Raw genomic sequence first — 22,958 nt, 5'->3', positions numbered from 1 at the left:
TCAGAGGGCAGAATTTTATGTGATTTTTTCTAAGTGTCCAGCTAGTCTGAAAATGGGAGAGTTCCAGATCTATTTTTGGTCGGGTTTTCACGCCCAATCCTTTGCACTCTGTCTCTGTAAAGATGGACTAGTCAGTTTCTAGTCAGAGGCTGTGGGTGGGATTCGCCAGCCAGCCTGTAGAGGGAGGTATTGCGCATGTGCAGACCTCTGATGCTGCACATGCGCATTAGCATCTGCAGGGGTCTGACATACAGAGGGAGAGTGTCAGGCCCCTGCTACTGCAGGCAGCATCAACTAGCTTCACCCTCCCGACAATCACGGGGGCCCGCAGCCCAGGGGGCCGCCACCTAGACCAATCGCGGCCCCCCCTCCCTCCCCCACCAATCACAGGCAGGTTGGCAGCAGGCCCCCCTCCCCCATTGGCTGGCCCACCCCATTGGCCCCGCCGCCTGGCCTGCACCCCCATTGGCCCTGCCCCAAGTACTGCGCCTACGGGACCCGGAGGGCATTGTCAGGGTGCCATGGTGGTATTGTCCAAGGGGCACCACCGCCCGTTTCCAGCGAGAGACTGACCGTGCCGGAAAACCGTGTGTCCTTAACTTGCAACGGGCGCGAAAACGAGTGCCATTCGCGCTTAGCCGCTTTAAGCCTGATTTTATGACGTTTTCCCGCTGCAAAACGGGCAAAAAGAGATTGTAAGATTCCACCCAATGACTCAGTCGAGTTCCATTTCTCATCCACAAGTATTAAACCTGTCAGCTTCCACAAACTTGACATCAATCAATTCTTGTATATTTCAGATATATCTCTGATGCCACTGTGGTCATGTTCATCGCTTTCCTCATGTTCATCATTCCATCACAGAAGCCAAACTTTACACCCTGGAAACAAACTCAGGTCTCGACTGAGGGCAAGTCAGGTATGTGCCCAGGACAGGTACAGCACGGGGTTAGATACAGAGTAAAGCTCCCTCTACACTGTCCCCATCAAACACTCCCAGGACAGGTACAGCATGGGTTAGATACAGAGTAAAGCTCCCTCTACACTGTCCCCATCAAACACTCCCAGGACAGGTACAGCACGGGGTTAGATACAGAGTAAAGCTCCCTCTACACTGTCCCCATCAAACACTCCCAGGACAGGTACAGCACGGGGTTAGATACAGAGTAAAGCTCCCTCTACACTGTCCCCGTCAAACACTCCCAGGACAGGTACAGCACGGGGTTAGATACAGAGTAAAGCTCCCTCTACACTGCCCCCATCAAACACTCCCAGGACAGGTACAGCACGGGGTTAGATACAGAGTAAAGCTCCCTCTACACTGTCCCCGTCAAACACTCCCAGGACAGGTACAGCACGGGGTTAGATACAGAGTAAAGCTGCCTCTACACTGTCCCCATCAAACACTCCCAGGACAGGTACAGCACGGGGTTAGATACAGAGTAAAGCTCCCTCTACACTGTCCCCATCAAACACTCCCAGGACAGGTACAGCACGGGGTTAGATACAGAGTAAAGCTCCCTCTACATTGTCCCCATCAAACACTCCCAGGACAGGAACAGCACGGGGTTAGATACAGACTAATGCTTCCTCTAGACTGTCCCCATCAAACACTCCCAGGACAGGTACAGCACGTGGTTAGATACAGAGTAAAGCTCCCTCTACACTGTTCCCCCATCAAACACTCCCAGGACAGGTACAGCACGGGGTTAGATACAGAGTAAAGCTCCCTCTACACTGTTCCCCCATCAAACACTCCCTATTTTTGATTCCATTCCTCTTGCAATAAATGACAAGATTCCATTTGTATTGCTTGCACCTTGCTGCATATTAACTTAGTGTGATTCAGGACACCCAGATTCTCTGTACCATCAAGTTCTGCAATCTTTCTCCATTTAAACAGTACGCTGTTTTTGTATTTGTCATGCCAAAGTGAAACAGTTTGCATTTACCCACAAAATACTCCACCTGCCAAATTTATGTCCAATCTCTTAACTTGTCCGTGTTACTTTGCAGATCCTCTACTTCTTCTTGGCAACTTCCCATCTTGGTTTCATCAGTAAATTTAGCAGCAATATATTCACTCCCTTTATCCAAATCACTGATATAGGTTGTGAAAGGTTGAGAACCCAGCACTGGTCCTGTGGCATCCTACTAGTTACAGATTACCGACCCAAATAGACCCATTATCAGAGAGAGAGGAGCAATGGGGACATTCACAGAGAGAGAGAGAAGAGCAATGGGGACATTCACAGTGAGAGAGGAGCAATGGGGACATTCACAGAGAGAGAGAGAAGAGCAATGGGGACATTCACAGTGAGAGAGGAGCAATGGGGACATTCACAGAGAGAGAGGAGCAATGGTGACATTCACAGAGAGAGAGGAGAAATGGGGCCATTCACAGTGAGAGAGGAGCAATGGGGCCATTCACAGTGAGAGAGGAGCAATGGGGAGATTCACAATGAGAGAGGAGCAATGAGGCCATTCACAGTGAGAGAGGAGTAATGGGGACATTCACAGTGAGAGAGGAGCAATGGGGCCATTCACAGTGAGAGAGGAGCAATGGGGCCATTCACAGTGAGAGAGGAGCAATGGGGACATTCACAGTGAGAGAGAGAGAGGAGCAATGGGGAGATTCACAGTGAGAGAGGAGCAATGGGGAGATTCACAGTGAGAGAGGAGCAATGGGGACATTCACAGTGAGAGAGGAGCAATGGGGCCATTCACAGTGAGAGAGGAGCAATGGGGACATTCACAGTGAGAGAGAGAGAGGAGCAATGGGGAGATTCACAGTGAGAGAGGAGCAATGGGGAGATTCACAGTGAGAGAGGAGCAATGGGGAGATTCACAGAGAGAGAGGAGCAATGGGGCCATTCACAGTGAGAGAGGAGCAATGGGGACATTCACAGAGAGAGAGAGAGAGGAGCAATGGGGAGATTCACAGTGAGAGAGGAGCAATGGGGATATTCACAGAGAGAGAGAGAGGAGCAATGGGGACATTCACAGAGAGAGAGAGGAGCAATGGGGACATTCACAGTGAGAGAGGAGCAATGGGGACATTCACAGAGAGAGAGAGAGGAGCAATGGGGACATTCACAGAGAGAGAGAGAGGAGCAATGGGGAGATTCACAGTGAGAGAGGAGCAATGGGGACATTCACAGTGAGAGAGGAGCAATGGGGACATTCACAGAGAGAGAGGAGCAATGGGGATATTCACAGAGAGAGAGGAGCAATGGGGACATTCACAGTGAGAGAGGAGCAATGGGGACATTCACAGTGAGAGAGGAGCAATGGGGACATTCACAGTGAGAGAGGAGCAATGGGGACATTCACAGTGAGAGAGGAGCAATGGGGACATTCACAGTGAGAGAGGAGCAATGGGGACATTCACAGTGAGAGAGGGGCAATGGGGACATTCACAGAGAGAGAGAGAGGAGCAATGGGGACATTCACAGAGAGAGAGGAGCAATGGGGACATTCACAGTGAGAGAGGAGCAATGGGAACATTCACAGTGAGAGAGAGAGGAGCAATGGGGACATTCACAGAGAGAGAGGAGCAATGGGGACATTCACAGTGAGAGAGGAGCAATGGGGACATTCACAGTGAGAGAGGAGCAATGGGAACATTCACAGTGAGAGAGGAGCAATGGGAACATTCACAGTGAGAGAGAGAGGAGCAATGGGGACATTCACAGTGAGAGAGGAGCAATGGGGACATTCACAGTGAGAGAGGAGCAATGGGGACATTCACAGTGAGAGAGGAGCAATGGGGACATTCACAGTGAGAGAGGGGCAATGGGAACATTCACAGTGAGAGAGGAGCAATGGGAACATTCACAGTGAGAGAGAGAGGAGCAATGGGGACATTCACAGTGAGAGAGGAGCAATGCAGACATTCACAGTGAGAGAGGAGCAATGGGGACATTCACAGTGAGAGAGGAGCAATGGGGACATTCACAGAGAGAGAGGGGCAATGGGAACATTCACAGTGAGAGAGGAGCAATGGGAACATTCACAGTGAGAGAGGAGCAATGGGAACATTCACAGTGAGAGAGGAGCAATGGGGACATTCACAGTGAGAGAGGAGCAATGGGGACATTCACAGTGAGAGAGGAGCAATGGGGAGATTCACAGTGAGAGAGGAGCAATGGGAACATTCACAGTGAGAGAGAGAGGAGCAATGGGGACATTCACAGTGAGAGAGGAGCAATGGGGAGATTCACAGAGAGAGAGAGAGGAGCAATGGGGACATTCACAGAGAGAGAGAGGAGCAATGGGGACATTCACAGAGAGAGAGGAGCAATGGGGAGATTCACAGAGAGAGAGAGGAGCAATGGGGTCATTCACAGTGAGAGAGGAGCAATGGGGACATTCACAGTGAGAGAGGAGCAATGGGGACATTCACAGCGAGAGAGGAGCAATGGGGACATTCACAGAGAGAGAGGAGCAAACAAAGAACAATACAGCACAGAAACAGGCCCTTCGGCCCTCCAAGCCTGTGCCGCTCCCTGGTCCAAACTAGACCATTCTTTTGTATCCCTCCATTCCCACTCCGTTCATATGGCTATCTAGATAAGTCTTAAACGTTCCCAGTGTGTCCGCCTCCACCACCTTGCCTGGCAGCGCATTCCAGGCCCCCACCACCCTCTGTGTAAAATATGTCCTTCTGATATCTGTGTTAAACCTCCCCCCCTTCACCTTGAACCTATGACCCCTCGTGAACGTCACCACCGACCTGGGGAAAAGCTTCCCACCGTTCACCCTATCTATGCCTTTCATAATTTTATACACCTCTATTAAGTCTCCCCTCATCCTCCATCTTTCCAGGGAGAACAACCCCAGTTTACCCAATCTCTCCTCATAACTAAGCCCCTCCATACCAGGCAACATCCTGGTAAACCTTCTCTGCACTCTCTCCAAAGCCTCCACGTCCTTCTGGTAGTGTGGCGACCAGAACTGGACGCAGTATTCCAAATGCGGCCGAATCAACGTTCTATACATCTGCAACATCAGACTCCAACTTTTATACTCCATGCCCCGTCCTATAAAGGCAAGCATGCCATATGCCTTCTTCACCACCTTCTCCACCTGTGACGTCACCTTCAAGGATCTGTGGACTTGCACACCCAGGTCCCTCTGCGTTTCTACACCCTTTATGGTTCTGCCATTTATCGTATAGCTCCTCCCTACATTATTTCTACCAAAATGCATCACTTCGCATTCATCAGGATTGAACTCCATCTGCCATTTCTTTGCCCAAATTTCCAGCCTATCTATATCCTTCTGTAGCCTCTGACAATGCTCCTCACTATCTGCAAGTCCTGCCAATTTTGTATCGTCCGCAAACTTACTGATCACCCTAGTTACACCTTCTTCCAGATCGTTTATATAAATCACAAACAGCAGAGGTCCCAATACAGAGCCCTGCGGAACACCACTAGTCACAGGCCTCCAGCTGGAAAAAGACCCTTCCACTACCACCCTCTGTCTTCTGTGACCAAGCCAGTTCTCCACCCATCTAGCCACCTCCCCCTTTATCCCTGAGATCCAACCTTTTTCACCAGCCTACCATGAGGGACTTTGTCAAACGCTTTACTAAAGTCCATATAGACGACATCCACGGCCCTTCCCTCATCAACCATTCTATCAATGGGGACATTCACAGAGAGAGAGCAGCAATGGGGGCATGATCTTTGTCACATGGCGACTATAGGAGGAATTCTGGAATAGCACCAACCATTGTACATGGCCTTCTTTGAACTCTCAAAGGCCTTCGACACTGTCAGCTGCAAGGGATTATGGAGCGTCCTTCGATTCGGCTGCCACTAAAAGTTTGTCACCATCCTCCCCCTGCTTCACAATGACATGCAGACCGTGATCCTGATTAACAGCTCCACCAAAGGCCCAATTCATGTTTGGACTGGGGTCAAGCAAGGCTGTGTCATCGCACTGACACTCTTCTTGATCTTCCTTGCTGTAATGCCACACCTCACCCTCAGCAAGCTCTCTACTGGAGTGGAGCTAAACTACAGAACAAATGGGAGTCCGTTCAACCTCCGCTGCCTACAGGCCAGATCCCCAGGCCGCCCCAACCTCTGTCACTGAACTACAGTATGCAGACGATGCTTGCATCTTTGCACACTCGGGAGGCCAAGCTCCAAGTCATCATCAACACCTTCATCAAGGCGTGCAACAGCATGGGCCTTCCACTAAACATCTGTAAGAGTGAAGTCCTCTAGCCACCTGCCCCCACCACACAGCAGTGCCACTCCTCCAGTTATCAAAATCCATCATGAGTCCTTGGACCAGACCTTGGGAACCTACTGTCCACAATGGCAGACGATGATGATGAGGTTCAACAGTGCCTTCAGTGTGCCAGCACAGGCATCGTTGCCCGAGGAAGAGACTGTTTGAAGAGCAGGGTCTCAGACCTGGCACCAAGCTCACGGTCGACAGAGCAGTACCAATACGCAACCTCCTATATGACTCAGAGACATGCACTATGTACAGCGCACACCACTAAACCCTGGAGAAGCACCATCAATGCTGCCACCACATGTTCCTGCAAGTCCATTGGCAGGATAAAGTTTAAAGTTTATTTATTAGTCACAAGTAAGGCTTACATTAACACTGCAATGAAGTTACTGTGAAATTCCCCTAGTCACCACAGTCCAGTGCTTATTTGGGTCAATGCACCCTAACCAGCACGTCTTTCGGGTTGTGGGAGGAAACCGGAGCACCCGGAGGAAACCCATGCAGACACGGGGAGAACGTGCAGACTCCACACAGACAATGACCCAAAGCTGGGAATTGAACCCGGGTCCCTGGCGCTGTGAGGCAGCAGTGCTAACCCACTGTGCCACCGTGCCACCCCCACAGGTGTGATAGGTCAATGTTCTCACTCAGGCCAACATCCCCAGCATTGAAGCAATGACCACGCTCGATCAGCTCCACTGAGTGGGCCACATCATCCACATGCCGGACACAAGACTCTGGAGCTTTGACATGGCAAGCAAACCCTGGGAGGGCAGAGGAAACCCCACACAGACACCCTCAAAGCCTCCTTGAAAAAGTGCAACATCCCTACCAACACCTGGGAATCCCTGGCCCAAGACCACCCGAAGAGCGGGGGGAGGGGAAACTCCGTGAAGGAGCTGAACACTTTGAGTTTCATCACTTGAAGGCAAGCTGAAGCCAAACATGCACAGCGGAAAGGAGCGTGTGCCAGCCTGGGCACCCACAGCGGAAAGGAGCATGTGGCAGCCTGGGCACCCACAGCAGAAAGGAGCATGTGGCAACCTGGGCATCTACTGCGGAAAGGAGCGTGTGCCAGCCTGGGCACACACCCACCCTCCTCCAAGCACCTACACCTGTGACAGAGACTGTAGGTCACGCATTATAGACTCTTCAGTCCCTGAGAACTCATTCTTAGTGTAACAACAAGTCATCTTCAACCCCGAGGGACTGCCCAAGAAGAAGAAGGCATCATGTGGTTCCATCTTGTGTAATAACCTTTAATGTGGCGTCCTATCAAATGCCTTTCGGAAGTCCAAATACACTACATCTACCTGTTCCCCTTTATCCACCTTGAATGCGACTGAATCAAAAAAATTCCAATAAATTAAGAAGAAAAGTTTATTTATTAGTCACAAGTAAGGCTTACACTGCAATGAGGTTACTGTGAAATTCCCCTAGTCACCACACTCTGGCGCCTGTTTGGGTAAGTGCATCTAATCAGCACGTCTTTTGGACTGTGGGAGGAAACCGGAGCACCCGGAGGAAACCCACGCAGACACGGGGAGAATGTACAAACTCACACAGACAGAGATTAGTTAAATACAAAAGCCATAATAGCTTTGACTGATTTTCCAAGTATTCTGTTAGAACCTGTTTAATAAAGGATTCTCGCAATTGCCCTTTGGCAGACATTAAGCTAACTAACCTATAGTTTTCTGCTTTCTTAAATAAAGATTTTACATTTGCTATTTTTCAACTCCCCGGGACCATGCAGATTCTAATGAATTTTTGAAGATTATAACCAATACATCTATTATCTCTGCAGCCATTTCTTTTTAAGACTCTAAAATACAGCCATCTGGTCCTGGGGACTTGTCTGCCTGTGATCCAATAGTTTTCCCAGCACCTTTTCCCTGGTGATGGGGATTGTTTTTAAGTTCCTCCCTCCCTTTCACCTCTGGATTTTCGGGTATCTTTGGGAGTTTTTGAAGTCTTCTGTAGTGAAGATAGATGCAGAAATACCTATTCAATATCACTGCCATTTCCTTGGTTTCATTATAAATTCCCCAGACTCTCTCTAGATGACTAACATTGGCTTTAGTTACTCTTTTATTATTCAAATACTAGTAGAAACTCTCATCTATTTTTATATTACTAGCTAGATTTCTCTCGAACTCTTTCTGCCTCTATTTTGTTTAGTTATTCTTTACTGTTTCTTAAAATCTGTCCAATCCTCCGACCGAGCATTAATCTCCGCAGATTTGTACAGTGTTCCTTGCAATTTAATAGTATCCATAACTGTCTGATTCAACCACGGATGATGCATCTTTCTCAAACAGCCTTTGTTTCTCACTGGGATAAATCTTTGTTGGGAGTTATTAAATATCTTCTTAAATGTCTGACTGCAACTTTACAGCCCTGCCTTTTAATCTAGTTTTGCACTGTGCCATAGCCAGCTCAGCCTTCATACGCTCATTACTTTTATTTAGGTTTAAAACACTAGTCACGGATCCACATTTCTCACTTTAAAACTGAACATGCTCGTTATGATCACTGTCACCTGGGGGCTCCTTTACCATGAGACTATTGATTAATCCTGTCTGATTGCACAATACCTGGTCTAGGATAGATGCTTCCTGATTGGCTTGGATACATACTGCTCTAAGGATTTATCCCTCTGAACTTTTCCTGGAGGCCTTTGCCAGTTTAATTAATCCAATCTAACGGTAGATTAAAGTCATCTATGATTATTCCTTTCCTAAACATGCCCCATTTATGTCTTCCTGGGTGCTCTGTCCTACCTTGTCTCTCTCATGCCGGCCAGGCCAGACAAATGTATTTCTCTATCTGTACTAACAATTAATCCCTTTTGTTATGAATACGACATACATTCAGATCAGAAGCATTCTCTTTTGTGTAATCTCTGGCTGGTGCACTCTAACGATTGTATGTTTTATCCCTTCCAGTCACATTGCGGGCAGCACAGTGGATAGCACTGCTGCCTCACAGGTTTGACTCCCGGCTCGGGTCACTGTCTTGTGTGGAGTTTGCACGTTCTCCCCGTGTCTGCGTGGGTTTCCTCCGGGTGCTCCGGTTTCCTCCCACAGTCCAAAGATGTGCTGGTTAGGTGCATTGGCCGTGCTAAATTCTCCCTCAGTGTACCCGAACAGGTGCCGGAGTGTGGTGACTGGGGGATTTTCACAGTAACTTCATTGCATGAATGTAAGCCTACTTGTGATACTAATAAATAAGCTTTAAAACTTTGCACTGGTACTCATTATCTAAATTGCTGTTTTGTTCCCTCAATCTCAGAGCAGCAGCAGCTATGATAACAGTGTGGCCATTCTGCACAAACTACAGCCAGTTTTACGCTCTGACTCTTTCGGGGTGGATTGAAACTGCGCAAATCAGCTTCACATTTTCACAGCTGACACTAAGTGGTTGATGTTCCTCCTGTAACCTGGCCTGCATTTGAACCCACATGGGTTGAGGTGAAAAGACTCTGTCTGTCCCAGTGCTCCATCCATCGCCCTTTGACCTGACTGTCAGCATCTTTGTTGCTAACTTAGCAATCCGGTGTCAAAGGCATTTCAGCCAATTGCTGTGTAGGAATGATTGTATTGGAGATGAATGATAATGAGATTCTTTCTTTCTGAAATGCCAGTGGGAAACCGGCCCATAAAGAAACTCCTGAACTGGACGACCGTCCAACGTAAGCTGCCCTGGAGCGTGGTGTTGTTGCTGGGAGGAGGCTTTGCTCTGGCGAAGGGCTGTGAGGTAAGCACCGGCTGCCAGGAATCTAGAAAGCCTGGAGTGAACCGAGGGAAGCCAATATTGGGACTGAACTCACCACGTTCATGACCAGTTCAATCCAAGCTGATCTGGGTCATTTTGGCACTCCACCCTGACAGATAAAAGTGAAACATCTCAGAGTAGAAACACACAATACAGTCGGAGAGCCAGTGTGTGAGTGAGTGAGAGAGTGTGTGTGTGTCTGTGTGTGTGTGTGTGTGTGCTGGCTCTCTCTGCGAATGAGACATCCAATTATTTCCATCCCTGCCTGCTCTCTCCTCAGAATCCTGGAAGTGTTTCCTTTTCCAGGATTTATCCAATTCCATTGTGAAAGTTCCTATTGAATCTTCTCCTTCCATCCTTTCAGGCAGCACCTTCCAGATCACAACAACTCTCTGTGTGAAATGGTTCTGTCACATCCATGTCGTGGGAACTGATGACCTCTGGCTGGGCTGGTCTGCCATTTTCCTTTAAAGTTGGCATTGTGGGCACAGCAAGAACATCTCGGACCACTGGGAACAGGAGGAGGCCATTCAGCCTCTGGAGCCCATGCTGCTATTCAGTGGTCTGATCTGTCCCTCACCTTCATGTGTTCACCCCATACACGTACCCAACAATCATCCATTCCATCTCAGTCTTAGAAATTCCAATTGATTTCCTCCCAATTTCAAGAGCATTCCAAATTCCCAGTCCCTTTTGTGTGAGGAATTGCTTCCTGACATTACCCCTGAACGGCCTGGCTCTCATTTCAAGGCTCTGCTCCCCCGCCTCCCCCCACCTCCCGCCTTTGTTCTGGAATCCCCACCACCCCCTCACCCCACAACCAGATGAAATAGTTTCTCTTAATCTGTTAATTCTCTTTGATTTGAAACCACTTCAAATAATCCCTCAATCACCTGAACTCAAGAAAGTACAAATTAGACCATAAGACATAGGAGCAGAATTAGGCCACTCGGTCCATCGAGTCTGCTCCATCATTCAATCATGGCTGATATTTTTCTCATCCCCATTCTCCTGCCTTTTCCCCATAACCCCTGATCCCCTTATTAATCAAGAACCTATCTATCTCTGTCTTAAAGACACTCAATGACCCGGCCTCCACCGCCTTCTGCGGCAAAGAGTTCCACAGATTCACCACTCTCTGGCTGAAGAAATTCCTCCTCATCTCTGTTTTAAAGGATCGTCCCTTCAGCCTGAGGTAGTGCTCTCTTGTTCTAGTTTTTCCTACTAGTGGAAACATCCTCTCCACGTCCACTCTGTCCAGGCCTCGCAGTATCCTGTAAGTTTCAATAAGATCCCTCCTCATCCTTCTAAACTCCAACGGGTACAGACCCAGAGTCCTCAACCATTCCTCATATGATGGAGTTGTGATGAAAGCTGCAATCTCTGACATGTCTGGGTGGGGGGCTGTATATGTTCCCTGCTATACTACATGGTCAATATAGAGCAAAGGCTTTGGACCATAAGTTTGGAAATGGACTGAGGAATTGGATTGACAAGTAAGCAGAAGCTCAGGAACACACTTACGGACTGGACATGAACAAAAACACTGTCAGAAATCAAATCTCCCCCCTTTCCTTTCCAGGTGTCCGGTCTATCCCGATGGCTGGGTTATCAGTTACTCCCCCTGCAGAACATCCCACACTGGGCCATTGTTGTTACCTTGTGTCTGGTGATCGCAGTCTTCACAGAGTGCACCAGCAACGTAGCTACAGCCACACTCTTCCTCCCTATCCTGGCTTCAATGGTACGCCTTTGATTTCTTTCTGTTGCTCCGTGTTATTGGGGATGAAATGGGGAGGGGGCGGGGTGAGAGCTTCCTGTGAAGGTATTTAAAAATTATTTCATAGGATGTGGTTGCTGCTGGCAAGGCTGTCCCTAACCGATCAAAGTGGCACATTGGCCATTTCAGAGGGCATTTAAGAGTCAACCAAGTTGCTGTGGGTGTGGAGTCACCTGTAGGCCAGACCGGGTAAGGATGGCAGATTTCCTTCCCTACTGGGCATTCGTGAACCAGATGGGTCTTTGCAACAATCGGTGAGGGTTTCATGGTCACTTACTGAGACTCGCCTTCAATTGTAGATTTATTCATTAAATTTAAATTCCACTAACTGCCAGGATGGTATATGAACCCGTGACCTCCCCCCCGCCCCCGCAAAATATTAGCCTTTCACTCTGGATTATTAGTTCAGTGACATTACCACACCTCCACCATCTCCCCTTGTGGTCACCAAGTTGTGAGTTTGAGGCCCACACCAGACCTTGAGCACATAACCCAGGCGCTGGTGTACTGAGGGAGTGCTGCATTGTCAGATGTGCTGTCATTTGGTAGAGGACATGTCAACATGTTCAAGTGAATGTTGAAACCTTTAAAGGGGAATCGGTAATGGTTGGTTTTCTGGAAGGTGAGGATCAAATGGGCCAAAAGGCCCCATTTAATCTAAATCCATCGCTAGTACGAACCCAATCAAACTTCTCATCCAACTGTTGTGTGTTTTTGGAATGTGGGCCGAGACCAGCCTTTGTTGTCCATCCCTAATTGTCCTTGAGAAGGTGAGGGTGAGCTGCCATCATAAACCGCTGCAGTCCACCTGGTGTAGGTACACCCACAGTGCAGTTAGGGAGGGAGTTCCAGGATTTTGATTGCAATATATTTCCCAGTCAGGATGGTGAGTGACTTGGAGCAGATTCTCCAGGTGATGGTGTTCCCACATATCTGCTGCTCTGGTCCTCAATGGGAGCAGTTGTGGATTTGGAAGGTGAGTTGCTGCAGTGCATTTGGTGCACGGTTCACACTTATACCATTGTGTGACAGTGGTGGAGGAAGTGAGTGTTGAAGATGGTCATTTGCGCGCCGATCAAGCGGGGCTGCTTTGTCCTGGATGGTGTTGTTTCTAGAGTGTTGTTGGAGCCGCACTCACCCAGGCAATTGGAGAATATTCCATCACATTAAGGAAACTCTGTGAAAATGAAATGTAGCAATGATGTTAGGAACAGAATGAATGCTGGCTGAAGGAGCGAGGAAAGAGGCAGGAGGGAGTGTTCAATAGGGTGCAAAGCCAAGTTTTATCTCCCCTAAGGAGTGAAGCACTGAATTCTTCTGGCAGCAGGACTGGAAGCTGGACAGCAGTGCTGGCGGCAGGCAGCGGGAATCGGAGCTGGACAGCAGTGCTGGCGGCAGGCAGCGGGAATCGGAGCTGGACAGCAGTGCTGATGGTAGGCAGCGGGAATCGGAGCTGGACAGCAGTGCTGATGGCAGGCAGCGGGAATCGGAGCTGGACAGCAGTGCTGGCGGCAGGCAGCGGGAATCGGAGCTGGACAGCAGTGCTGGCGGCAGGCAGCGGGAATCGGAGCTGGACAGCAGTGCTGATGGCAGGCAGCGGGAATCGGAGCTGGACAGCAGTGCTGATGGCAGGCAGCAGGACTGGAAGCTGGACAGCAGTGCTGGCGGCAGGCAGCAGGACTGGAAGCTGGACAGCAGTGCTGGCGGCAGGCAGCGGGAATCGGAGCTGGACAGCAGTGTTGATGGCAGGCAGCGGGAATCGGAGCTGGACAGCAGTGCTGATGGCAGGCAGCGGGAATCGGAGCTGGACAGCAGTGCTGGCGGCAGGCAGCGGGAATCGGAGCTGGACAGCAGTGCTGGCGGCAGGCAGCGGGAATCGGAGCTGGACAGCAGTGCTGATGGCAGGCAGCGGGAATCGGAGCTGGACAGCAGTGCTGATGGCAGGCAGCGGGAATCGGAGCTGGACAGCAGTGCTGGCGGCAGGCAGCGGGAATCGGAGCTGGACAGCAGTGCTGGCAGCAGGCAGCGGGAATCGGAGCTGGACAGCAGTGCTGGCAGCAGGCAGCGGGAATCAGAGCTGGACAGCAGTGCTGATGGCAGGCAGCGGGAATCGGAGCTGGACAGCAGTGCTGATGGCAGGCAGCGGGAATCGGAGCTGGACAGCAGTGCTGGCGGCAGGTAGTCAGACTGGTGCCAGTGGCAGAGTACAGAACCAGGATAATGTGAGCTTGTGAGAAGGCAGAGACCCAAGGAGGTGTAAAGATGGTGACCACAGAGCTGTGAAGTAGTGCCATTCTGTTAGCATGGCTGGGTATCTGGGAGACTGTGCAGAGAATGGAGCTTGAATGCACCATGTCGCTCCAGGGCAGAGAAACATGGGTAGAAGAGGTTGAAATTCTGGAGATGGATCCCTTGTGAAGACATTTGAGAGAAAGCATTGTTTGGAGAAGGATATCAAGATGTGTTCTTCGAGAGCACAGATTGAAAATCTTCATGTAAAAGTCAGAGTTCCCGTGAGACAAGTTGACTCACAGTGTGACAAGTGTCTTGAGGAAATTAAGGAGCAATTGGTAGAAGTTGCCTGGGTAGAATCTGTCACATGGTTTTAGTGTGGTGTGTTTGACTACAGGTCACCTATTGGTTTACTGGAACTGTGTACTTATTGTGTACATTAGAGAATAAATTGGTTTTGTAACTTGTGTTATCATTACGAATATATCCCTAAAGGTAAGTTGGAGTGAAGGAATAATATACTTTTGTTTGATGTCTTATCCTTCTGGCATCGGACTCCTGTGACTCTGTTCAGTAGCTGCTCTCCACGTTTCGAAACAAAAATAAAAGTTAGTGGGAGCAATTTTCCTGGCTCGCTGCACTGCTCGAGTAGCGCCGCAGGCTGCCGGTCGTGACTTTCCCAGGCCATTTTTTAATGGCGTAATCAGCCTCGTTCCGGGAAACAGTGCCAGGCTGATTACCATATTTAAATTGACATTTGAATGTCATTAGCGTCCGGACTTGCTAATGCTTCCCACCCTGGCAGGGAGGGTTCTCACCAGCGGGGATTAACGCTGGTCCCCAGCACCAGGGACCAGGTGTGATGGCCTTGCTGGTGGAGGCAGAGGCCATTGAGGCTCCCCCAGGAGGTTGGGGGCAGGAGGTTCAGGTTCAGGAGGATCGAGCTGGCCATCGGGGGTTGGGGGGGTGTCGGGGCCAGCGATCGGGAGAGTGTTTGTGGAAGGCATCATGGAGGGGGGGGTGTCTGAGCCAGCAATTGGGGTGGGGGGGTGGTGGGAGTTTGGGGAAGCCATCAGGAGGCTGGCGGTGGGAGGGCCAGTCCATTGGGAGACTGGCACATGCACAGTGGCCCACTCAGTGCACCGATGCTGGCCTCTCGGGTGGGATTAACCGCTCTTCACCACCCCCCCACCCCCCAACCCACTCTCGGTGTGAATCCCCCGGCGGACTCTGTGATGCACAGAGTGCTGGAAATTCAACCAACTAAGCTCGCCCCAATAAAGTTGGGAAGTTGGGAGCTTCGTTTTTTGGGGGAAAATCACCCCCTGGATCTATCAAGCCGGGTTCCACCCTGGGATCTGACTTGTCCGGTAGTAACATCAGCCGCGATTGTAACACTAACCACTGCTTTATAAAGGTTCAGCATAACTTTTTTGTACTCCATGTCCTTGTGTTTTGAAAGCCCAGATCCCACACGCTTTTCTAACTTCTCCCTCTCTCTCAATGTGTCCTGCCACCTTCATAGGTCAATGCACTCAAGAGGGTGGTGAGTGTCTGGAACGAGCTGCCAGAGGTAGTAGTAGAGGCGGGTACAATTTTGTCTTTTAAAAAGCATTTAGACACTTACATGGGTAAGATGGGTATAGAGGGATATGGGGCAAATGTGGGCAATTGGGACTAGCTTAATGGTAACAACTGGGCAGCATGGACAAGTTGGGCCAAAGGGCCTGATTCCATGCTGTAAACCTCTATTTCTATTTCATAGATGCCCTGGATAAAGAAGGGTTACAGTTTCTGTTGCAATATCTAGATAAGCTTTATCAAAAAGATGAGTTTATGGAGAATCATGAAGGGTGGGTGATTTTTGAGAGGATTAGAAGACATGAAAATCAGTCCACGAAGGAATCTATCATGGATTTTGGTAAGGGTTGTAACAGGCTAATGAAATTTAGTTTGGAGGTTCCAGGTGTGGTATTGGCCTTTAAGTTGTTGGACTGCGCATGTCTATCTCGGATGGATAGTCTTGACTGGAGCACAATTTAAGGGAACAGAGCCCCTCTTTGATCAAATGGTAACATCTTTAAAAAAGATTCTCGGGAAACAATCGTTCCCTGCCACTTTTCTCAATTCAGATCGGAACGCCATAGCGCCCCAGAGTAGAGGAGTCAATGGTAGCTCACCTGCACGCTCGACCGAATGGTGTAGAAAGGCCCCCAAACAGAGACAGTGACACTGATATAACTGATACTGAAACCAGGTATCACCGGTTTGATCATGGAGAAAGAAGACGCACATGGGAGGGTGATAAAAGATGTTTAAATCGAAGAAATGGTAAAGGAGTGGTGAATCGCTGTTTTCAATGTGATTCCCCATTATCACTACATAGTGGAGAAGAAATTGTGTCCTTGAAGTCACACACGAAACAGAAACTGACAGTGATGAAGATAAGGACCATGAAGGCATTGTTCTGGTCACAGAAACATTGAGCCCAATAATGAGTGTGCTGATGATAGACTTTCAACTGTGCGGTTTTGGATAGTGGATGTACATCAACTGTGTGTGGCAAAGATTGGCTAAATCACTATTTAGGGTCCCTTGATCATAAAGAGCAAAAGAAAGTTAAAGAATGTGACAGTTCCACCTGTTTTCGATGTGGAGATGATAATACTCCTTCCAAAAGGGTGGTACTCCCCTGTACGAATCAGCTTGTTCATTAGTACAGATGTTGTTTCAAGTGACATGCCTTTGTTATTAAGCAGGTCTGCCATGAAAAAAGCCCAGATGACTATAGATTTGAAGCACAACAGCGCTGTGGTATTTGGAGGATGTGTTGATCTATGTTTTTTGAGGTCAGGCCATTATTGCCTTCCCTTACGTAAACCAAAAATGTCTAACCAAAGGATTCATGATGCACCAGACAACAGCTTGATGGACAAAACGATTATTTTGAAACTCCAGAAGCAGCAGGGAGACTGGGAGCACTGCTGCAGGATGCAGTTATGCTTGGATAGAAGGTGAGATAGGAGCAGGCGGAGGCCGTTTGGCCCTTTGAGCTTGCTCCGCCATTTATCACGATCATGGCTGATTGTCCAACTCAATAGCCTAATTAAACACAGGATTGGATGGTGACTAGAATCATAGAATCCCTACAGTGAAGGAGACCATTCAGCCCATCGAGTCTGCACCAACAACAACCCCACCCAGACCCTATCCCCGTAACCTCAGGTATTTACCCTGCTGGATCCCCTGACATTAAATGGTAATTTTGCATGGCCAATCAACCTAACCTGCACATCCTTGGATAACCTTCTATCACACAGGTGGATAAGTATCAGATGGTAGTCAGCAATACTCCAAGAGTGGTGGTAGCTTATTCAATCAACAACCAATCCAATACTCACTTGGCTTTCACATACATGTATTTATCAATAAGGGTGGATAAAGGCTATAATGATCTCATAGAGCAAATATCAGCTCAATGTGAGATTTATGCAAAATATAGAAGGACACCTCTACATCCAGTCGTGAGTCTACCATTAGTCCGGGATTTCAACGATGTAGTGACGATGGATTTGAAGATTTGGGACAAAGGCATCTGTTTACTACATTTCGTGGACATGGCCACCCGGTTTAGCATATCTCCGGTGATTTACAGCTTAAGATAAAAAGACTATTGTGGACAAAATTCTGACTTATTGGATTGGAACAGGATTGGGGGCACCGTCTAAATTCTTGACAGACAACGGGCGTGAATTTGCAAATGAGTTCCCAGACGTGTGTGAAAATATTGTGGTGATGCACACTGCAGCGGAGAGCTCATTCACCAATGGTCTCTGAACGGAATCATGCAGTAATAGATGAGAGCTTCAGGTTTTTAGGTGTCCTGATCACCAACAACCTGTTCTGGTCCTCCCATGCTGACACTATTAGGAAAGCCCACCAAAGCCTCTGCTTCCTCAGAGGACTAAGGAAATTTGGCATGTCCGCTACGACTCTCACCAACTTTTACAGATGCACCATAGAAAGTATTCTTTCTGGTTGTATCACAGCTTGGTATGGCTCCTGCTCTGCCCAAGACCACAAGGAACTACAAAAGGTCGTGAATGTAGCCCAATCCATCACGCAAACCAGCCTCCCATCCATTGACTCTGTCTACACTTCCCGCTGCCTCGGCAAAGCAGCCAGCATAATTAAGGACCCCACGCACCCCGAACGTACTCTCTTCCACCTTCTTCCGTCGGGAAAAAGATACAAAACTCTGTGGTCACGTCCCAACCGACTCAAGAACAGCTTCTTCCCTGCTGCTGTCAGACTGTTGAATGGACTTACCTTGCATTAAGTTGATCTTTCTCTACACCCTAGCTATGACTGTAACACTACATTCTGCACTCTCTCGTTTTCTTCTCTATGAATGGTATGTTTTGTCTGTATAGCGCACAAGAAACAATACTTTTCACTGTATGTTAATACATGTTACCTCAAAGATTCAGTTACCCAAAGTAGGCACAGTGGTATCATGCAGACCCGAAGGGTCAAGTGAGTGGAGGGATGCCACTAAAATCGGGAAAGCAGGAAAAGTCTCAGGAAAATATAAGCACTGGCTCAATGTCCAAGAGCAAGGGCAAAAAGCGAAAGCTATAGATTGGGAAAATGGGGTGGAAAGATGAAAGCCAAAAAAGCGAGGTTTAAGTTCTGACGATGAGTCAGTGAGCGCTCGTGAACCCAGGAAAAAGTCATGAATCTGTGACCGAAGTTGTGTTAACAGAGAACAGCGGTCTGAGAGGATCAGCCCTGACAGGTAACACAGTAAGAAGTCTAACAACACCAGGTTAAAGTCCAACAGGTTTATTTGGTAGCAAAAGCCACGAGCTTTCGGAACAGGCTGCCCCTTCGTCAGGTGGGTGGGAGTTCTGTTGAACTCATCGGTGGGTTCGCACAAAGAAAGTTTTGCAAGATAGGACGTATAAAGCAAAGGCCTGTGGGTATGAGGAACACGTGGAAGGGCCAGACATTAGGGTCGATTCACCCACAGCAGGGAATGCGACACTGAAATTTTTTTTCGCTGTCAGCGCAGACTTGATGGGCCGAATAGCCTCCTTCTGCACCATAGGGATTCTGTGGTTCTATGGGGGCTGCCGCTTGTGCTCTCCACCTGCACAACCTGTGGCTCCTTAGGCTGGGAACGTAGCCTGGAAGGGAACTCAATGTCAGTGATGTTAAAAGTCACTGTAGCATTGGGCGGCACGGTGATTAGCGCTGCTGCTTCACAGCACCAGGGACCCGGGTTCGATTCCCGGCTTGGGTCACTGTTTGTGTGGAGTTTGCACATTCTCCCCATGTCTGCGTGGGTTTCCTCCCACAGTCTGAAAGACGTGCTGGTTAGGGTGCATTGACTTGAACAGGTGCTGGACTCTGGTGACTAGGGGAATTTCACAGTAACTTCATTGCAGTGTTAATGTAAGCCTTACTTGTGACTAATGAATAAACTTTACTTTGCTTTAACCTTCACACCAGCAGCTCCATCTAGAGCGCCATGGGGAACATGTGTGGCATCTCACAGGCAGAAAGCACCGTTCAATACAGATCCAGACAGCCAGGCTGAAAGGGGTACGGGCAGTATCACAGGAGTCCCTAGGCACCCGGGGTTTTTGACTGCAGATATGTGTTAATCAGACTATCCTGGGCCCAGCTTGCAATTTCCATCAATAGATAAGGGTTCATATCGATTAATGTGTGATTGGTCTGAAACCACAGGAGACCCATCCTCTACGGGAATGTAGGAAAAGCAGGTCCCTTTAAGACTAAGCAGGACTAGTTTCAGAATAAATTGAGATCAGGTGATGTTCCTTGAAGCTTGCATTTAGGAGCTGGGTTTTTCCCAGTTGGAGGGCTGTTTCTGGATAGGAAGGAGTAGAAACCAGTTTGCGTACTGAACGACAGTATCATAATGAAATATTTCTCTTCTGCTGTCTCATTCAGCAAATGGATATTCACTTAAAAGACATTCCTGGTGTTGCTGGGTCAAATTCCTTATCTAACAGCGCTGTGGGCATACCTACACCACATGGACTGCAGCGGTTTGAGAGGGCAGCTCACCACCACCTTCTCAAGGGCAAATAGGGATGGTTAGTAAATACTGGCCTAGCCAGCAATGCCCACATCCTGAGAATGAATGTTTTGTTTTAAATCCTTCAATTGAAATCTATGAACAAAGTCTCACCTTTGAATGTAGGGTCCAGATCAGCAATCTACCGAAACAAACAACCGGATCCCTTTAAAGGGAGATAAAGCTTTTGGTTTGTGACCCGACCACAATTCCTCCCTGGATCTGAAACTCCACAAATCAGCTGAACTGGAGAATTCACCCATTGGAATTTGGGGAAAATGTACATAAAATAGCTGCACTGATTACCTACGTAAGAATGGTCACTGCACCTTCAAGTAGCCCCATTGCTCCTCAGACTCTGAATAAGGTGCTACAGGAATAGGAGATTAAAAGAGTTGCATTTCTATAGCTCCTTCACAACCTCAGGGTGTCACGTCTTAGCCAATGAGATACTTTTGAAATGTGGTTGCAGTGTAGAGTGTAAGAAACACAGCAGCCAATTTGCGCACAGCAAGATCCCAGAAACAGTGAATGACCAGATCATCTGTTCATTGCTGACATTGATGGAGTGATAGATATTGGCCGGGACGCTGGGATTAATCCCCCTTGCTCTTCTTCGAAGTAGAACACCCGTGGCATCTCTTACACCCACCCGAGAGAGCAATTCGAAACAAGAGATTGTGCGAATTAACCATTAACTTCCACCATTCAATAATGACCCCAGTGTAACCTGGGTTCAACTGTGTTACCCTGAGCAACATTGCTTCAGCCGCTAATCTCAGCCAATCAAAACTGATGGGAGATGTCACCCCCTCTTGCTAACTTGTTTCTCTTTTGCTTTCTGCTCCAGGCCACCACAATCCAAATGAATCCTCTCTACGTGATGATTCCAACCACTTTAAGCACCTCTTTTGCCTTCATGCTGCCTGTAGCCACTCCCCCCAATGCCATTGTATTCTCCTTTGGCCACCTCAAGGTCTCCGATATGGTGAGTGTTTTTGATTGAGAATGGAGCCAAGGGTTATGGGGGAGGAGGGGGTGAGGGGTGGGTGAGGTGTGTGGGGGTGCTGGGGGGGGGGGGGGGGGGGAAGGGGGCGGGGGACGTTTGCAGGCAGGAAAGCAGAGTTCAGGCCACAATCTGATGATCCATGATCTAATTAAATGTCAGGGTGGACTCAATGCTAAACCATTATTTACAAGAGACTGGTCAGAGCTGGTGTTCAGTTCTGGGCGCCGCACTTTAGGAAGGATGTCAAGGCTTTGGAGAGGATGCAGAGATTTACCAGAATGATTCTGGGGATGACGGACTTCAGTCACACTGGAGAAACCAGCTCTGCTTTCCCATGAACGTGGAGCTTTTGAGGAGACTTGTTAGAAGTGCTCAAAATCCTGAACAATATTGATTGATTAAATGGGCAGAAACTGTTTCCATTGGCAGGGGGGGGGTCAGTTAGCAGGGAGAGACAGAGTTAAGATATTTGGCAAAAAATCCAAAGACGAGATGAGGAAACATTTTGTTACACCGCAAGTTGGAAAGGGATGAAAGGGTTAACGAATGAGGAGAGATTGAACAGTTTGGCCTTATACTTGCTGGAGTTTAGAAAGATGAGGGGGATCTGATCGAGGGATATAAAATTGATAGAGCAAATGTAGACCAAATGTTTCCCCCATGTGGGGCAATCTAGAACAAGAGGTCACAGGTACAGGCTGAGAGGCGGTAGGTTTAAAACTGAGATGAGGAGGAACTACTTCTCGCCGAGGGTGGTGAATTTGTGGAACTCGCTGCCCCAGAGCGCGGGGGAGTCTGAATCATTGGAATGGTTTCAAGAAGGAGCTGGATATCTTTCTGATTTTTAAAGAAACAGGTTAAAGGGATATGGGGAACGGGTCGGGAGGCGGATTTGAGACCAGGGAGAGATCAGCCAGGATCTGATTGAATGGCAGAGCAGGGCTGAATTTGCCTACTTCTGCTCCTAATCCCTATGTTCTTATGCTATAATCTGAAGGGATGCTGGAAGCAGATGCAAAAATAACATTCAAAAGAAATGAGGATGAATTATAGAACGGAATTAAAGTACAGCAGAGAAGGAGGCCATTTGGCCCATTGAGTGTGTGCTGGCTCTTTAGAAGAGTAATCCAGTCAGTGCCTCTTCCCCACTCTCTCCCCCATTTCACAGCAATGTTTTCTCCTTCGTATATTTATTAAGTTCTGGTTCTTTTGCCAATCAACATCTGTGCCATTTTACAATGAACCCTTCAGCCACTGGAAAGACTATTTATTTATATAATTGTAAATACTTGAAGCAAAATAATTTACTATTATGGGGAGAGATTACAGGGTGACACAGTGGTGAGCACTGCTGCCTCACACTCCAGGGACCCGGGTTCAATTCCAACCTTGGCTTACTGTCTGTGTGGAGTTTGCACGTTTCCCCCGTGTCTCCATGGGTTTTCCTCTGGGTGCTCCAGTTTCCTCCCACACTCCAAAGATGTGCAGGATAGGTGGGTTGGCCATGCTAAATTGACCCTTATTGTCCAAAGAAGTGTAGGTTAGATAGTTTAAAGTTTATTTATTAGTGTCGCAAGTAGGCTGACATTAACACTGCAATGAAGTTAGTGTGAAGATCCCCTAGTCGCCACACTCCGGCACCTGTTCAGGTACACTGAGGGAGAATTTAGCATGTCCAAGGCACCCTAACCAGCACATCTTCTGGACTGTGAGAGGAAACCGGAGCACCACCGGGGGAAACCCACGCAGACACAGGAGAATGTGCGGACTCCGCACAGACAGTGACCCAAGCTGGGGAT

General features: G+C 48.5%; 1 protein-coding gene across 3 annotated transcripts in view; it reads left to right on the top strand.

Moving 5' to 3' along the window:
- The window catches only part of LOC144501185 (Na(+)/citrate cotransporter-like), an 85,091-nt gene that overhangs the window by 60,050 nt on the left and 2,083 nt on the right, over positions 1-22,958 (top strand). For all 3 annotated transcript variants that reach the window (XM_078224608.1, XM_078224611.1, XM_078224610.1), the window contains 4 exons: positions 801-919; positions 9,902-10,014; positions 11,615-11,776; positions 21,001-21,138. In XM_078224608.1, coding sequence (XP_078080734.1) covers positions 801-919; positions 9,902-10,014; positions 11,615-11,776; positions 21,001-21,138 — 532 coding nt within the window. The remainder of the gene's footprint in view (positions 1-800; positions 920-9,901; positions 10,015-11,614; positions 11,777-21,000; positions 21,139-22,958) is intronic.

Source organism: Mustelus asterias, chromosome 12 (assembly GCF_964213995.1).
Source record: "Mustelus asterias chromosome 12, sMusAst1.hap1.1, whole genome shotgun sequence".
NCBI lineage: Eukaryota > Metazoa > Chordata > Chondrichthyes > Carcharhiniformes > Triakidae > Mustelus > Mustelus asterias.
The sequence above is the reverse complement of the archived record's forward strand: the minus strand, read 5'-3'. Positions and strand labels throughout refer to the sequence as shown.